The 18,762-nt window shown below is 35.4% G+C and overlaps 1 protein-coding gene across 2 annotated transcripts; it reads left to right on the top strand.

The window, feature by feature from the left end:
• Positions 1-15,410: 15,410 nt before the first annotated feature.
• Positions 15,411-17,628, top strand: LOC114820586 (F-box protein PP2-A13). Of its 2 annotated transcripts, XM_029091578.2 has the most exons (4): positions 15,411-16,550; positions 16,648-16,733; positions 16,812-16,874; positions 16,968-17,628. In XM_029091578.2, the coding sequence occupies exons 1-4, from the start codon at positions 16,236-16,238 to the stop codon at positions 17,377-17,379; spliced, it is 876 nt and encodes a 291-aa protein (XP_028947411.1). In that variant the 5' UTR covers positions 15,411-16,235; the 3' UTR covers positions 17,380-17,628. The 2 variants fall into 2 exon arrangements, with proteins under 2 accessions (XP_028947411.1, XP_028947431.1); XM_029091598.2 differs by lacking the exon at positions 16,812-16,874 and having other exon boundaries at positions 15,650-16,550; positions 16,648-16,766.
• Positions 17,629-18,762: the final 1,134 nt, after the last annotated feature.

Below are 18,762 nucleotides of genomic sequence, written 5' to 3' on the forward strand. Positions count from 1 at the left end.
TCAATACGAAACCTTTAATATTTAAACTTACCTACTAATGATAGGGTTGAATATTTCAAGTTCCTAACACAGTAGTTTGCTATTTAATTAAGCAACCCATAATTAATCAAGGACAAGGATTGTCTGCTCTCATTTTTTTCATGACCTTCCATGACCTTCTATTTTGTGTGGTTACGGTTAAGCCACGTCAACATTTTATATTATTTTTTTTATAAAGATAATAAGACAAAAATGAATAGTAATATAAAATGTTGACGTAATTTAACCGTAACCACACAAGCAGGAAAACATAGAAGAGCATGAAAAGAGAGAGAGCATACAATCTTTCTCCATTAATCAATTGATTTGAAATGACATGTTTTGTCACAACCGATTGAATTGAAGAATGTTGTAAAAGATAATTATATATCTAATTCAAAGTCATAATAAAGTTGAATGCGTTGTGTAGAAAGTGTCCATCGTGCGGTCTTTGGTTGGTATTGGCATTGCCCACTTTTTGCGGCTGAGGTACTCGACTCTCCACGTGCGTGAGATAATAAAGCCGGCCCCTCTGTCTGCAAAAGTCATAAAAAGTGCTTCTGGCTTCTTCTACATGCAGATTACAAAAGCTCCGAACAGAAACACTTTTCGGCGGCATGCAAATATATTAACTCAACGACTCGAACATTACGATAACTGAATAAAGGACGCGAATATTGCGTTTCTTGTGCATTGGTGAAATCAATGGGGACCAGAAGAACAATCAAGCATATTTTCTGATCAGTCTCTCGACTGATTTTTCGGTGTTGATATATTGTGATTAGGGAAATTGTCATTTTGCCTTTTGAATTATTAGGTAAGCGTCAAATTCTCTTTTAAACTAATTTTTTAGTCAATTTAATCTTGAATTATGTAAAAGTAGCCAATTTACGAGTTAAACATTTTGAGCTTAGGTATTCAAAATTTAATATTAGCATGTTACAAAGATAATTATATATATCAACCCAAATTGTGCACTCAATACTCTGTTTATAATTTACAATTATTTTAACAATGCATTCAACAATAGATTTGAGTTTAACTCAGTTAGATTCATAAAATAAATTTAGTATAAACTATCTTATTTTTTGTTAAAGAAAAAAGAACTTGACTACCCATCTAATCACTAGCAGATCTACATTGATGTCAACGAATTTAGTTGACTTCGTGGCGGCCGGAAAAGTTGTTGGGGATGGCCTTGGTGGTCCGGGTGGTAGCCACTTCATGCACACAAGGTGTTCTCTTGCTTATCTCAACATCTGTTGACAAACTCGTTTAGAAGTTGTCGGCATCTATCGACAGCCGCACAATATGACTCAACAGATGACTATATCACAAAGGTTCCGCCACTGTTCCTATGCAACATGGCCTTCACGATTTGCAATTTTTTTTAAGGGCTGGCCAGTATATTACATTGAGTCAACATATATAACCAAAATAGAAAGAAGTCATGCCACAAACCATACTGATCATAGTGGTGACTATATGAAGCAGCTCAAAAGTTTTGCATTTTGCATTTTGGCTTGACGTAATTACCATATCTTCAACTTCATTGGGGAAGACATTCTTCAAACTGTACGTGGACAATAAACTCACATCGTCACAGCTAATTCATAAAAAAAAATGAGCTATTATATTGTTAGATATACTGGCAAATATGATAGTAATTTTTCTTGCTTAAATATTTATTTATTAGATTAAGTTGAGATTTTTAGTAGCCTTGAGTGGTAGTTTCGTAGTAGGTTAGTAGGTTAGGCGGGTCCTATATATATATATCCCAATTAGATTGATCAAAAACTCAAAAGAGCAGTTACAGACATACTAAATATTGGTGAAATTTGACTTTAACCTTTCAGTGCGCCACAAATTGTTTCTGAATCAAGACTTTGAGTGCCACAGCCCATACCAATGGCAATACCATGCATATCATTTACCAGCTCTAGCAAATACAGAATGACGACGCTTCTAATTTATTCTAAGCATTAAGATCGTGTTGCTTGATAAAACAAAAGATTAAATATTGGGTTCGTATCTTCATTTTCTTAGACACCTATTTGTGCTTCACTCTTCTATTACTATAAGAAGACGGGTCAACAATGTACATCGGGTTTATACCTTTTTAAAAAAATATAATATATCGAGCTTACATCATCATGAAGAAAGTTGGAGTTTTACCATAAAATTAATTGACAATATAAAGAGTAGCATAACCTCTTACAAGTCCTTACAATGTTTCTCATTTCACCGATGTAAGACTCTTTTACCTTCACATCACCACGCATTCATCATGTTCAGCCCATCATGCACGTAAAAGAGAGAAATATAACATATAGTTGTAGCAGCCTTGCTCTATACTTGTAAAACAACGACGAAGAGTAAAACAAAAATGGGAACTCATGACGACACTGATGACAAGCCACTGGGGTTAGCCCCGTGGTGAAGGAGGGGGATGAGTAAGAGTAGGATAGGTGTATTTGGGTCAGTTCGCATTAACAAATTATGAAAGCTATATCTGGGCAGAAACATACAAAGCTATATCTGGGGAGAAACATACAGGTCCTAATCCCATTAAATCATAAAATATGATACATTTTAAGATACTGGACTCAGCGAAAATGTTCTACAAGTGCCAGCTGTATATATAGTATTTATTTTCTGAGATTAATAATCATCTGATTAGCATCAGGGGAAGCAGTCAAGCAGGTAGGGGAAAAGATTATATATAGTTTAGGGAAACATGTATGTACACTTCCAACTGTTCAACATATTGATATCTTTTTGTGTTACAGTGATCTACTTGTTTTTAGTTATATTAGTTTATTCCCAACTGCTATAGTAGTTTGTACTAGTGAAAGCCTTCACATTAGAAGTCTAGAATTAGAAAAGTTGAAGCATCTCTATATCAAGTTTCAATCAGTGACTTAATCATTTTTTTTTAATTAGAGGTTAGTTTATTAATCCATTATAAGATTACAACCCTTAACACACCGCCTTACAACACAACCTGATGACAACCATGCACCACATGCATCCATGTTCATGAAGGCACCCCTCTTTTCAAGATGTCAAGTCTAAGGTTTTCCGCTTTGCATCGAATAAAATTATATGCTCCACCGCTTGTGCGGATCCCTGCCAATGCCTTTGAATTTCATTGCAATTTCAGCACTTTTTATTGTCAGGAACACTGTAGTTGATCTCCAAACAGCTAGCCAGAAGACTTTACAACCTTATTGTAGGTCAACCACTCTATACACTTTTTAGGGTAAATTACATTTTACCGTCTTCGGTTTGGGATCGATTTCAATTCTTTACAACATCTTTAAAACATTTCACTTGAGGTATGAAAGTACTACATTTATGTCACGTGAAAAATTAAAAATTTTAAAATAATTATTTAACCCTTATCCCCTTCGTCGCCCCCCCCCCCCCAACAAACAAACCAGAAAAGGGGTCGAAAGAACTTACCTTTTCTGCTAACTTGGGATCTAAGACCTTGCTGGTAAGCAGTGAATAAAGCTGGGAGTGGAGGCGGCGGATGGAGGAATCGAGCGACTGGGCGTGCTGGCAGAGGGATTGCTCGTCAGTGGCGGCTATGGACATCAGCTCTTAACAGATCAAATGATGAAAAATGTAACGGATGTATCATATTGAAATAAAATAGTACTTGAAGTATGAAAGTGATATATTTTAAAGATATTGTAAGGAATTGAAATCGACCTCAAACTGAGGTGGTAAAGTGTAATTTACCCTTTTTTTTTGACTTTTTGGCTGTTGATTATCCTTTCTCTTTTTCTTTGATCAGGGGCTACGTTATGGCAATAGTATGGGCCACTTTTAAATTCGGATTGGCCCATGGACTTACCTAATTAACTCCATTTTGCTAATATGGGTAGTGGCAAAAGAGGCATGTTCTAATGAAATGAATATCAGTTCTTTTGGGGAAAAAACTAATACACATTTCTTTATCTCTTTATGCAATCTTGTTCATCGATGTCTCTTGATTCTTCTTTGTTATACTCAATTCAAAGACCAGTAATAAACAAAAGTGTGCATAGACCAAAAAAAAAATTTGATGTATGTGGATATTATTTCCCTTTCTTTTAACGTTTTAACATTTAAATTTACAACCAAATGAAAAGAAGGTTTCTCAATCGACTACAACTCTATAATTTCAACTTTTAAATTTGTTGCCAACAAGCAATTAGGTTTTTATTTAGTGGTACTATTTTTCTCTATATCGGAGAAGACCTCAAGTTCAAATTCTCTACCCCATTGATAGGGAGAAAAATTAGTAGTACGAATGAAAAAGGATTTAAGATCAAATAAATTTTTTTTTTTTTTGAACAATGATTTAAGATCAAATATTATTGCTTATTTTTCTGTTGCAAGTTAACCAAACTTACAAATATATTCATCGAGGAAAAAAATCTTAATTGTTGCTCCCAAATCGTAGAGGTTTTCCGTTTGCATTTTTTAACCTAACTTACCTAACCCTTTGGAAAGTGGCACAAGCTAGAAGAATCTTAGTACAGTCTGCAGTTCAGTGGTAAAGTAATATATATGCGTGTGTGTGTTGAATATTTTTTGTTGGAACTTCATTTGCAAAGGTCTTATGGGCAAAAGGCTAGTTGTTGTTGCCCTAGCCGACATATATATGGATATGGTGAGTTGGATTTCATGATATGAATCATGGCAAAAGGCGACCAACTCCTACTGGAACTGTTTACCAAATTCCCTTTTAATTGATACATCACATCTTCTTGCAGGCCATAGGTTGGATACATCAAAATAAAATTAAAATGCAACATTAGGCACACACATGTTACTGTCTTGGACTAGCTATCACCAGTATCTTTAAAAAAAAAAAAATAGGACTAGTTAGTGGCTTCGTCATTGCAGTTCATATTTTTGAGAGCCGAGAAGACTCACAGAGAGGCATTTCAGCCTTCCCGGCCACCATTGTGCGATTCACCAACGCTATGAATCGGATTCAAAATGTGCTACCACCAGTACCCACATTAGCAAATTGTAGAGGGAAAGGCAAGTCCATATCCATGCATCCCTCATCTAAAATTTAAATGACCAGGAGGACTAAATTAAATAGAGAATGGCCGACTGATTCTTTTTCTGTTTACAAAAGACAGAAGGAAAGTATGCGGTTGTTGTATGCACTAACACACAATTACACATACACTGGGGTTTACAACTTGAGTATTGTAAAAGTAAGTATTATTCTATATTGGATGAAACACATTTTATGTAAATAATTTTATTAATGTTGATAAATACGGGCTACAATCCTTATGTGTACAAGTATATTTTTTATGTAGTGTTCTTTACACGTCAAGGCTTTATCGTGAACAAAACGCGTTTTGGTGGCTAGAAAGTTTCTGTTGTGACTAAGGATTGAAACTTGATTTTAAATCACTGATTTGATCCTTTAATTTGTGGGATTTAGTTTGGGAGATGTTGTTGGTGTAAGACTGAACTCATAATCAACTAAAAACACTTATCTCGATTATACTGCCATTGAGCAACTCCATAGGTCTCTCCTTATATCGCAATGACTTCATAGCAATAAATAACATGATCTTTTGCTTGCTTTCACTCACCTTCCCACATCTCTATTCAATGGGGTTACAAGGGTTACTTTAGTTTGTTTTGGTGTGTGATAATGATTTTTTTTTTCTTTGAGCAGGTTAAAAACTTGAACAAAATTTTAACGAGATCACATTTTTTGTGTACCATATCATTGTTATGTGCTCATTACATTCTTAATGAATATCGTATCTTTTTGTGTATTCAGAAAAGAGCCATATTAATTCTCCAATCTAAAAGGGCAATTTAAAGGTAAGTAAGCCTATGGGCCAAATCCTAATCTAAAAGGGCCCTTTAAAAAGACCTGTATAAATAAATGGCCTAATGAACTTCAAACTTAGCAAACTTTGCATTAGTTGGACTTGCAGGGGAGGGTATTCAGGTAATTACAGTAAATCAAAGACTGCTATGCTTGCTAAAGTTTGCTCTTTTGATTTCTTCATCACGTTTCACAACTTTGGATGTTTACTTACAAAATATGCCCTCAAGTACAAGAGAGAGCTTTCAATCTGTTTTATTTGGCACTGCAATGATTTAGTGATGGAAAAGTATATTCAAGCTTTTCAATTAGTCCTAAATTTCGTTTGTGGCTAATCTAACATCTAATTTAACAAAATTTATTGTTTGACAAAAAAAAAAAAAATCGTTTTGATGATGTACGCTAGGAAAATGAAATGTACGCTAGGACCAAAATCAAAATCTAATCTACTACTAGAGTTCAATCAAATAATATCATACTATTTAATGATGGTAATTGTGACAGCCCGTCCCTGATTTTAAGAGTTTTTAAAGTTTTAATACAAGACTTTACAAAAATGCCCTTTGAGGTACGCGCATTATTCGAGGTTAATCGTCGTGTCATGCCATCTAAGATTTGTTTTCTTGACATATCCTCGTAGTACTCGTCGTTATGGAAGCGTGGGTGCAGACGGTTCGTGATTTGGAGTTATAATGAAAAAGATTTTAAAGTTTGAAGTTTGGGCATTTTATGAATTTTATTATAAAAATTTGGTGTGCCATTTGGATGACCCAGATTAAAGGAAAGCTGAAATGGATGGCTCGGATGTAAGGGAAGGAAAATAAAAATAAAAAGATGAAAGAAGATTTTGTATGTGTATGTGTGTGTGACTGGTGAAAAAGAAGAAGTAAGGAGCGGGTTGGGCAAAACTACCCAACCAAAGAAGAGGCAGGAGCTCCAGGACAGACCAGGGAGAGAGACTGGCGAATGGGGAGAAGAGAGAGAAGAGACCGGCCAATCGGAACAGAGAAAGGAGGAAAGGAGAGAGGGCGAGAAGTGGAGGGGAGAAGGAAGAAAACAGGTCTTCACCCGCAACCCATTTCGACCCGCGGCACCCACACCCAAATTTCGACGTTTTTCACCCATTTTTTTGATGCATTGAGCCAAACAACCACTCCCAATCATCTTATATGCCTTCCCTCTATCATTTCCATATCAAATTTGAGGAGATTAGGTGTGAGTTTGGATGAAAATACCCAAGGGGTGCCGCGAGCTTCATGTTCAAAATTCTCCTATGTTTGAAGCAAATTCTTCCAATTGCCACCACCCATAGCTTCCTCTTGAGGCCTAGAGCAAAGCCCAAGCATTGGTTGGGACGGTGGAATTGATTTGAGGACGAATTGGAACTCACCCATTTCTAGGGTTCTTCACGGGTTTGATGGAATTTGAGCCTTTCCAGGCCAAATTGGCCTTGACCACGGTATGAAGTTTACTCTACTCATTGAGATCTTCATTTCTGTAAATTTTGGTAATTTTTTGAAATAGTTGGATTTTTCCGACGAGCCGGGGTGGCCGATCGCCACCCACGACGGCGCGTGCGGCGGCACGTGACCAGTGGACCGCCAATGTTATTTTTAAGCTATATTTGATGTCCTAAGTTCAGTTTTGATAGTGGATTAACGTTGGTTGATCAATTGGACTTAATGTCGATACGATTCATGGTTAGGTCAAAAGGTGAATCGACGATCCAACCGTCCGATCGTCACCAAACTTTGATACATAGTAGTACGTAATATTTGAGGATTATAGGAACTTATGGAACGAGAATCCGATTTACGAATCTTTCGGAATTGGAGTTATAAGTTCATAATATAGAATGTTAACCGTCACTTAGTTTTGGCAATTGACGGAGATCCGACCGTTGGATGGTAATGAAATTTTACGATGTTATCCTAGAGGTATATTGTACATCTCTGGAAGTTTCAGATCGGAAATCTGAATTGCAGATCTTCCAAATCGATCTACGTAGTGACGTGTTTTATATAAGTTATATTATATCGATATGATTTCTGAGGCATGTCTTGATGATTATTCTAGGCACCGATCGTCATGACGCATTGATGTGTTGTGCTAGGGAGTTGTAGGGCGAACTCTAGGTGAGTGGGCAGTTTTGTTTTCCGTATATATATATATATATCTATATATATATATATATATATCTATATAAATGAGAATTCTTCCCAGAAAATCAATTTAAGTGAAATGCGATATGAAATGCCATGCAAAATATATGCCTATTTATTTATGCATTAGTAATTGCATACATGCATGATTGGTGTTGCGGACGCACAGGTAAGTTCATAAATTTAATTATGTAATTGTTAAGTTGATATGATGGAAAGCTCATAAACCTGCACTAGGGTGATTGTGATTTGGTAGAGATGATTCAAACCTGTACATATATAGTCACCCCCGCACCATACGCTCACAATTGGATCCAATTTAGGTTCCCAGTCGTACAGACCATTAGAGGTGGTTCCGATTCGTAGGTGACTAGCGATTTATCGCATAACTATCAGGGGAGGATAGTGTGAGCATAACTATATTCACTCAGTCGTACAGACCTTTCCAGGGGTTCCGACTCGTGTGCATTGTAGTGCCGTACAGGTCACTTGCGATGACTTCGGCTAGATTGATTGATGAGAGTAATTATGAGCTATAGTTCAGCCGTACAGGCCACTATAGGTGGATCTGGTTGACATATTATTTTTCATGAGCTATTTATATGTTTTGTTGAGATATTTTGGCATGGCATATAATTCACATACCACTACTTCTAACCTTGGTTTTGAGATAAGTATACGTATTACATATTTCTGGGAAAGTATATGGGTTTTACAGCGAGGGGTTAGCGTTTTGGCAATGTGATGATTTTTTGAAAAACTTTGTTTTACTGACCCACTCAACTTTGTTTTGTGCCCTTCCAGGTTCAAGATAACAGAGCTTTGGTGGCCTCGAGGAATCCAACGGTGTTCTGACAGAATTCACAAAAGTAGGACTCACCCTCGGGTGTTACATCTTAGTAATTGTATCTTTAAAGCTTCTGAACTGTGTAAATGGTTACGTCACTCTCACGTAACAGCCAGCATGCCCTCCTTCGGGACGTGGTATGTCAGTAATTTAGTTTTCAATCATGCGTTAGGATCCAAGACACAGTTTTTGACACACATTTTGACACATATTTTGTGGGGTCCAATCATTAATGTATTGAAATGATTCAACCGTCTGTCTTTTATGTCTACCTCAAATATCACGTCTACCATAAATCACCCAAATTCGAAATCATATGACTATTTCATTGAAATTAACGTTTCTCTATAGAACTGTACTCGTCTATTTTCTTCACTCAAATGAATGTCTTATTGATTTTGAATTTATGTATTTTTGTGCAGAAATAATCTATAAATGATGTACTAAAATATAGTTGACTTAGATCATTAAAATAGATTACGAAGTAAATCCTACAAAATATGAGTTTAGGATTTGAGCCTAACTCGTTTGAATTAGGTTTTCGTTAGAGATTATGGTTTTAGTTTATTATAAATATGATGTTTGTTATCACTTGAGAACAAATTGGTCAATAAGTAGTCTTAAGAGTTTTGTAGCCGTTTGACATTCTTGTTTTCTTAATAATATTCGTAGTTTCTTTGTTCGTCTGTTTGATACTTTGATTTTCAGCTGAATTATGTATCAAAAGTTGTGTCTAGGATCTTAACCCTTCAATAAATATTAGGAGCTATAAGAATCTCACATCTTAGGGTGTTCCACCTTCTGCAGCCAACTGGTTCTAGATTGTTCAATTTCCCCCACCTTTAGTTTAGCGTTTATCATTTTCATTTCTTCTGGTGGGGTTGGCTGGTTTCTGAGATGTTCCTTTCCTTGTATCTCATAGCCAAAATTAAAAAGAAAGCAAAATGATTTGCCCGTCCACCAACAAATCACGTTTTTCATGCAAAATATATATCTTCTGCATTATATATGGGTCACATCCTTCTAGCTGTAACCCACAATTTGTACGTTTGGATGGATCAAATTCCATTTAAAGTCGCCTTAATTTGACAAGCAAAGTATTACCTGCATATATATATATATATATATATATATATATATATATATACACACACAGAGCTTAAGGGGAGGGATCCCCATTTTTTTTAAAAAATGGGGATTAGGTGTGGGGCTCACTTCACATCTAATTTCAACGATCCGAACCGTCTATTTTGTTAGTCTCGATTCATAGATCATCTTTGCAAAAATTCAATTCAATCCGAAACCATTTGCCTATTTAATTATCAATATCAAATTTCATATTTTCTTATATAACAAAGTATTCGTTCATTTCCTTGAACCCAATTAGATGTCTTAAACATTTCCAATTTAGCTAATATTTTGTAAGGATGATCTATGAATCGAGACTAACAAAATAGATGGTTCAGATAGTTGAAATTAGATATGAAGTGGGCCCCACACCTAATCCCAATTTTTTTTCAAAAAATGGGGATCCCTCCCCTTAAGCTCTATATATATATATATATATATATATGTCTACGTATATGTTTATGAAACCAGTGATTCTTCATCCGCAACTGAATATATTGCCCGACAGTTTAAACACACAGAAGGCTTTTAAAGCTTTGAAATATTCTAAACCACAACAATCAAGGAACAAGTGTAACTTTTGAAAGCTTTGTTCCATTTGTATATGTATCTGTTGCACCATTTTTTTCTGATTTTAGACGCATATTTTTTGGAGGGCACACTTCGTAATTATTTCAACGATTTGAACTGTCAATCATTTAGGTATTCTCTAAAAAATCATGTCTACTAAAAACGCCCAAATCTGAAATCATATGACTATTAGATTAAGTGTTTAGTTATTTTTGTAGAACGTTATTCGTTATCTTGTTTGCTACAAATGAATGTTGTGGTAGACAATTTCCGCCATCTTCAGCCTTACGAAAAAGTACTTACAAAACAATCAACTCATTTGATCAAAGACCTAAGCCTGCCCTGCTCATGAGAAGCGGAGGTTAGGCCAATGAACATTTGATGCCTAAGTTAGTTTATCTGAATAGAGTGAGTGTTTAGGGTTTTCCCAAAATTTGACGGAGATAGAGGTATTTATAAGAGGTGGTGGCCAACCTAGGTGTTAGAGTTCTACCCTACACATGGTGGCATTTTATTTGCCAAGGTGTGTCATCCATTGGAGAAATGAGGTAAGAATATTCACAATATATTAATTAGGAGATAACATATTAGGAAAATGGTGGAAATATCCTAATTGATTGAAATATGGATTACTTACTTGATAGAGTTGATCCTCATATGAGAATGTATTAAAGATAAGATTTAGTAATTAATCATATGCATTTGACTTTTCCTTGCCACGAGTCTCGTAGTCAGTTGTTTGAACTTTCAAGGCTACTGAGAAGTCTGCCCATTTAATAAGGGCAATTTTAATAAGGGCAATTTTATCTTTCTTGAGTAAAAAAATCTAATTGTCGCCTTTTGGATTTTTGGGATTATTTTTTGTTTCAAAATGTTTTAGTTGTTTTGAATTTGTCTAATTTTTAACAAAAATAGCCACCTCAAATAGTTGGAATATAATTCGAAGTTATTTCACAAAAATCATATGTCAAAAGTTGTAAAAAAGATAGTGTCACCCATACGTCGCATATATATTATATCTTTTTTATTTCAAAAGAAGAAAATCATCGTTGATGATGGATAAGATCAATCTCAATCTTATTCTTCTCACTCTCTGTGGCGAATGAGGTGACACCTGATCCATAAGGGTTTCGATGGCTCAGCTCCACATATCTATCCTTTTTTATATCTGTCATTAGTTAGTATCAGATTATGCAAAAGGCAACAACTTGGAGCCCTAATCCCTTATTTTAAAGGGAACCGGATCCCCTCCTGAGCCTAAGTTTAGGATCTGAATCGTTGAAATTTGATCCAACGACTACAAATAAAAAAAATTTCTAAAAATTATAATAATCGAAACCGTTTGATCAAATTTCAACGGCCCGTGTAATCCGGTTCCATTTTAAAGAACCCTTATGTGTTGCTTTTTATTTGTTTAATCTGGAAAAGTAGTGGTAGATCATACAAAGGATAACACTTGTTGCTTAGGAAGTTAATTGGCATAGTTGACAGGCAAAAGTTTAGTTATCCTTTTAATTAATATGTTACTAACATTTGCCTACATACTGTGTGTGTATAAATACATTTTTTTTGAGAAAATGAGAAGGAGAGAGGGAGAGAGAGAGATCGTGGGGGAAGTGGGAGGTTTTTGTTTTTGGTTTTTTTTTTTTTTAATTTTAAATATTAGAGATATTTTAATATTCTGTAGATGAGTCTTTAATAAAAAACAGTAAAAATTGGATCTATGAAATTACATTAGTGCTCATCATTTTTTTGTGTGATAGAAGACTAAGTTGTCTTTTCATCCTTTTTTTATTGACAAAAAAGATTTCATTAATTAATAAAGATTAGCTCATATTTGGTTGAATTGATGTCGAACATGACAGTTACAGGTTGAAAACTAGATTTATTTTTGGATTAAGAACTGTTTAAAGGTTTTGAATGCTTCAATCAAAACCAACCAAAGGAATAATTAAGTTCAAATACAAACAATTAGAGAATGACAACTTAAAATACGGTTCATCAGAGCTGGAGGATTACATCAAAATCTCAACTTTGCGTATTGTAACCATTAGATTTAAAAATGGTAATATAAAAATTAAGATTTAATGATTAAAATATTTAAAATGCTCAATATTTTGGAGCATCTAAGAATTTTTGTCCTGACGTTATATTATGCTGGCTACTTGAAGAAGTTGAGATTCCACTATAAAACCAAATATGAGGAGTATCCTCATTACTTATAAGCACAATTAAAGTTTCTCATTACAGATGTGATATTTATACTTACAATATGCTCTCTCACGTGTGACGAATTTCAAACCAAGTACGTGAACAACACAAATTGGGTGGCGTAGAGCGTGGTCGTTAGGCTATACGCGAGGGGCAACTTGTTCAAAACCATGAAGAAAGTTAAAGTTCCACTATTAAATCAATTCACAGCATGAAAAATAGTCAATTTACTTACAAGAAAATCCATCATTTTTTTCGATGTGGTATTTATACTCTTAACACCGCTGTTGTCAAATTAATTAGCATTTCAAGAATAAGAAAAAGAGAGGAACATGTGAGTGGATAATTCAGAACAATTCCTCAGAGACACATATTTTGGTTACACCTGTCATCTCATGTGTGGCAGCAATGTTCTTGTCTTTCGTTTTGGTGATATTTGGAGGAGAGTTCATTAAGGCGGTACACAATTTTGGTTGTTTTAGCGCATTATTAATACATTTAAAGTATCATGACAAGCATTTAGAAGTGGACAGAGAATTATTAAGAGAAAAAGTGAGTGGAGTGTGAGGGTCTAGTGAATAGAATAGTGGACACAGTTAAAAAAAACAATAATTAAGGATTTAGGGTTAGTTGAATTGATAAGATTAGATCCAACAAACTATTTCATATAGTTTAAAGTCGGTCCATTAAATGAATTTTCATTTTGAGTGAATTACAAGAATTATAGGAAACATTTTATTTTTTTTATATTCAAGTCATGTTAGAGAAGTGAGATTTGAACTCCGATATTTAAAGGGGTGTGATATCCACACACCTCTTTTTACTTCTCACACACCCCTTGATAATTTATGTTCGTTGATCTTCTTTAATTCATTCGATCCGACGGCTAAAAACCAAAAAGGTATGAGAGAAGTAAAAAAAGGTGTGTGGATATCACACCCCATATTTAAATACAAAGGAGAATGCTCTTAAAAAACCGAGCAATGTTTTGGACAGTTGAAAGTGAACTGTGATGTGCTTGGTTTGCTGCAACTTGCAAGGGTGGAGTAGGCTGTGTGGCCCAGAATCATGAGGGGATGGTGTAGGCGTGGCTTGTCGGCGAGTTTAATTTTAGCCATGGAGGCAGAGGTAGTGCGCGAGGCCATAGTTGTTTGTATAGAAGAAGGTTTTCAAAACGTGATCGTGAAATCCGATTCAAGTAATTTGATCTTAATGCTAAGGGGTGAAAGAATGGTTGAGACAAAGCATATGCTTTGATATTTTGAAGTATGCTCCTCGACATTGTAACGGAACTGCTCACTCGATAAAGATTTGATCAATGCGTTGGAAGTTCCCTTTTTTCGAATCAGGTGCATGCACAATTAAAGACTTTTGCTGCTTTGATGCTATTAAATTAGTTTTTGTAGTTCGGCCAAAAAAAAAAAAACAAAAACAAAAGTAGTTTTTGTAACCTTTTGACCTAGCTAATCCAACTCATTGTTTTTTCCTCATTTGTAAGTGATAGGTTTTAGATTTGATTTTCACCAAATGCGAATTTGAACCACATTACTGCTAGTTTATTGTGTGGTCAAGTCTAACCCCTCTCTTGTAGATAATATTATTTGTTTTATAAAAAAGATCTAAAGAACACAGGTTTTCGTAAAAGAATGAAGAAAAAAAACTTTTGGTTTTGGTGACTAGAACATTTTTGTAATATGTTGAACTGTTGTCCAGTTTCAAAAATTCAATCTCAACATTTATAAGTTCATCAAATATAAGACACGATATCAAGTTCATTTTGATAAATCAGTCGTATTTTAACTCTCACATATTTGAGATATAAAAACACATTTCAAACAAAATTAGGGTTTGTCCAGGCCATGGAATCACACCACCCATCTATATAGCCAATCTAGCAATTACATAGGTATATTATATGGCATATCTAGCAATTGCATGCACCTGATTCGAAAGAAGGGATATTTCCAATTCATTCTTGGGGAAGTATTCTATCTTTGATTGATCAATACGTGGTATTCTGAATCCTAATTACTAATGAAATTAAAATAATTTCTGAATTGATCAGAGTTTACTATCCATTCATTCATGGGAACTTTAACGAAAAGCTCTGGGTATTGTTTATTTTAACAAAAAACCATATTTTTACACTAAAAAGTCAATCATGATACTATTTACTTTACCTTTATCGTTAAAATTCAAAATTTTCAATCAATTTTCATTAGTTTTCCTTTTATTTTTATCCTATAAATTATTTAAACAAACCGTCGGACCAACAGAAAAACTTCTTTAACAACCTTCCCAAAAAATTGCAGCAAAAATAATTAAATCCTCCAAAAGTTTTGAAGAGAATCCAAGAACGCAAATATGCAGTTCTTAATTAACCAAAATTTTCTGATTTTATTTTGGCCAAAAAACCGGATTTTTGATTTGATCCCTTTTCCCCTAACCAAATTTCGCCACGCGTCCAAGACAGCGTGTCAAAATATCCAACTAAGCGCGGTCAACTTCCTAACAGAAGCGCGTGCGTGTTCCAACGCGACCCCAACTGCCGTACGAGGTTTCGCTGTTAAAATATGAGTAAGGTTCTCTCTCATTTTTCCTTCTCTCTTCTTACACATTATTTTTTATCTTATTATTTTTATAAAAAAATGCTAACATAGTTTAACTGTAACCGTTCAAATAAAAAATAAAATAAAAATATTAACATAATTTAACCGTAACCTTTCAAATAAAAAAAAAATTAAAAAGATTAACTTAGTTTAACGGTAATCATTCAAATAAATAAAAAATAAATAAAAATATTAACGTAATTAAACCGTAACCGTTTAAATAAAAATAAAAAATAAAAAAATTACCATAATTTAATCGTTCAAATAAAAAAAAGAAAGATTAAAAGTGGAGTGAATCCTCCTTTAAAATAAGCTCCGTGCTTCTTTCTTCGTCGACCTCTGAAATCGAAATCGAAATCGCCAATCCCGAGAAAGCTCTCACCTACAAAGACAAAAACGGCGGCGGAATGCGTGTCCGACCGTAGTTGTCACTCCAAGGACAGATTTTTCGGGGGAACTGATATTTATGTGCATCCCTCCATAAACGCCCACCAAAGATATGAGCTTTCAGCTTCAGATTTTTTTTTTCGTTTCTGGGATTTTTAGATTAGAGTAGATTAGATTTTGGGAATTGAAAAAGAAATCGAACCGTTTTTGCTTTTCAGATTTTAATTTTCTGGGTTTTTTGAAAGGCCCATGTCTTTAGATCCGAATTCAACGTTGGATTCCGTTTGCTTCACATTTCTCTCTCTAAACCTCTCCCAAAAGATTTACAAATTCAGATTCAAACTCAAGGATTAGCCCGAAAACAAATACTGGGTTTTGAGTATCTCGGTTTAGAAAGTCGTATTTCGGATTCGGGTTTTGGGATTTCGGGTATTTTGTGTTTCGGGATGGGTGCTAGTTTATCGGGTGGCGTTTCGGATGGGGAGGGTTTAGTGCAGCCAAGGCTTGGGGATATACCGGAGAGCTGTGCGGCATTGATTTTGATGCAGATGGACCCGCCGGAGATTTGTAAGTTGGCCCGGTTGAACAGGGCGTTTCGGGGTGCTTCCTTGGCCGATTTCATCTGGGAATCCAAGTTGCCGCCGAATTATCGGTTTATTGTAGACAGGGTGTTCGATGAAAGTAGTAAGAGGAAGATTTCAGGGAAGAGGGATACCTATGCCAGGCTTTGCAGGTCTAATTCCTTTGATGATGGCACAAAGGTTAGTCTTTTTGTCTTGTTTCTCTCTAAAGAGCTGCATTTTGCAATTTACATGGATTTAATTGAATTTGATTTGGGTTTTTTCTTTTTTTGTGAAGGTGATTTGGCTTGATAAGCACAAGGGTGGTATTTGTTTGTCGATTTCTTCGAAGGCGTTATCGATTACTGGGATAGATGATAGGAGGTATTGGAATTTCATAGCAAATGATGAATCCAGGTGAGTTTTTTAAAATTGCTTATTTGTTCGAATTTGATGAGCCAGGAACGAGCAAGAGCTTCAAAATTGTCATCTTTGCCCGAAATTTGCAAGCTGTCTAGTTGATATGTAATGTTTCAGTAATCCTCAATTTTGTTGTGCGATAAATTCCGAAAGGATGGAAGAATCTGATATGTTGTGTTCTCTTTTCCATTTGTGTAGATTCCAGACAGTTGCCTATCTCCAACAAATCTGGTGGTTTGAAATCAATGGGGAGTTTGAGTTTCAATTTCCGTTAGGGAAATATGGCCTCTTCTTTAGGCTCCACCTTGGCAGATCTTTGAAGAGGCTAGGTCGCCGCGTCTGCAACTCCGAGCATGTTCATGGCTGGGACATAAAACCAGTGAGGTTTGAGCTATCAACTTCTAATGGTCACCGTGCTGTATCCCAATGTTACTTGGACAATCCTGGAAACTGGATCAATTACCATGTGGGAGATTTTGTTGTTGACAATCCTCATGATTTGATCAAGATCAAGTACTCGATGACTCAGATCGATTGCACTCACACTAAAGGCGGTGTCTGCGTGGATTCGGTGTTGATATACCCTAGTAGTGTAGCGAAAGAGCCTTAGCTCATTTTTCGTTGGCAGGCAGAGCTGCAAATTACAAGTTGTAGCAAGTGTGCAGCCCCTTGGATGTGAGGCAGCCTTGAGAACAAGAAGAGATTGAAAATTAGTCGTTGCGTTTAGGGGCATATCATGTCGTTTAGAAGTGAAATGTTTATATGTAAATCTTCTGTTTGCAGTGTTGTTTTGCAGAGAATGCTTCATGTACAGTGAGTTGTTACCAGGTGTTTTTAATTTGACGAAGAGTTTTCATCTTGTTTTTTGTTCCCTACTCTTCAAGACAAAGAAGAAAGAAACCTGTAGCTGCCGGGATCTGCCGGGTTTGGGCGTCGTGAGAGGATCTTATTTTGCCAAAATAACAGCACTGAATTGTGCTTGTATGTTCTGGTGAGGGACCTTCAATTTCATGTGATTTAGGCGAGACGAATAAGAAATGAATCACAAAATGTTAGGATAAAGGAATTAGAAAATGAAGCACAAGAGCATAACAAAAGTATGATTTGGACTTTAAAGCCAAATTCTTTGTTTGGTGCTTAAATTTGGATCACTGGACGTAAAAGTAAGTCCTATCGTAATCCAATTCTTTACATTTAGCGTTGCGATATATGTTGAATTATAGAGACAAATTATGAATAAGTAACTCCTATCATAATCGAAAACTATCATAATTAAATTTGCCTTAGGTTTTGGTTTATATGGAGAAAAAAAGGCTAGTTTTAGAGGCCATTGAAGACCAAGATGAAACGAAAGATGGTATAGCTTTTCATTGCATGACGGGCAAATTTAAACATCGAATCGATGATTTGTCAAGTTACATACTAAATAATGACAGTGCAAAGGCCATTGCCGTCGCAAGGGAGCATGCTAATGCTGACGTCCGCCATTTGGGGTGGAGGAGAAGGAGACTGTTTTGACCATGACTACAGAGAGAGAGAGAGAGAGCGCTATATTTTTGGCATTGCTCTGATAGTGTGATGGCTTTTGACTGGTGTGAGAAATGTGGTAGTGAGAGTGGGCTTTATAGCCGAAGGCATGACTTTGATATGGAAAGCATTTAGTATGATTACAAGCGACTGAGCCCCCTGCATGATGCCACGGGATCTTAAAACTGTGTTCAACGTACCGGATAGAATAAAGTCTATTTACATCTGTATATTCAATAAGGAACAAAAGATACTTGTTTGTACAATGTATTACATAGCCAAAATTATGAATTGCTAGGATGGTAATGTTCACGGTAGAACTTGTGTAGTTTTATTATCTAATGTCAGAAAGAAGTGCTCTGTAGTGATTAATAAAAAAATATTTAAGAAACAATTCATATGCATAGAAAAAAAGGGGGGGGGGAGGGAGAGAGAGAGAGAGAGTAAAATGCTAATCAGAATATAA

Source organism: Malus domestica, chromosome 01, assembly GCF_042453785.1.
Source record: "Malus domestica chromosome 01, GDT2T_hap1".
In the NCBI taxonomy this organism is placed as follows: domain Eukaryota; kingdom Viridiplantae; phylum Streptophyta; class Magnoliopsida; order Rosales; family Rosaceae; genus Malus; species Malus domestica.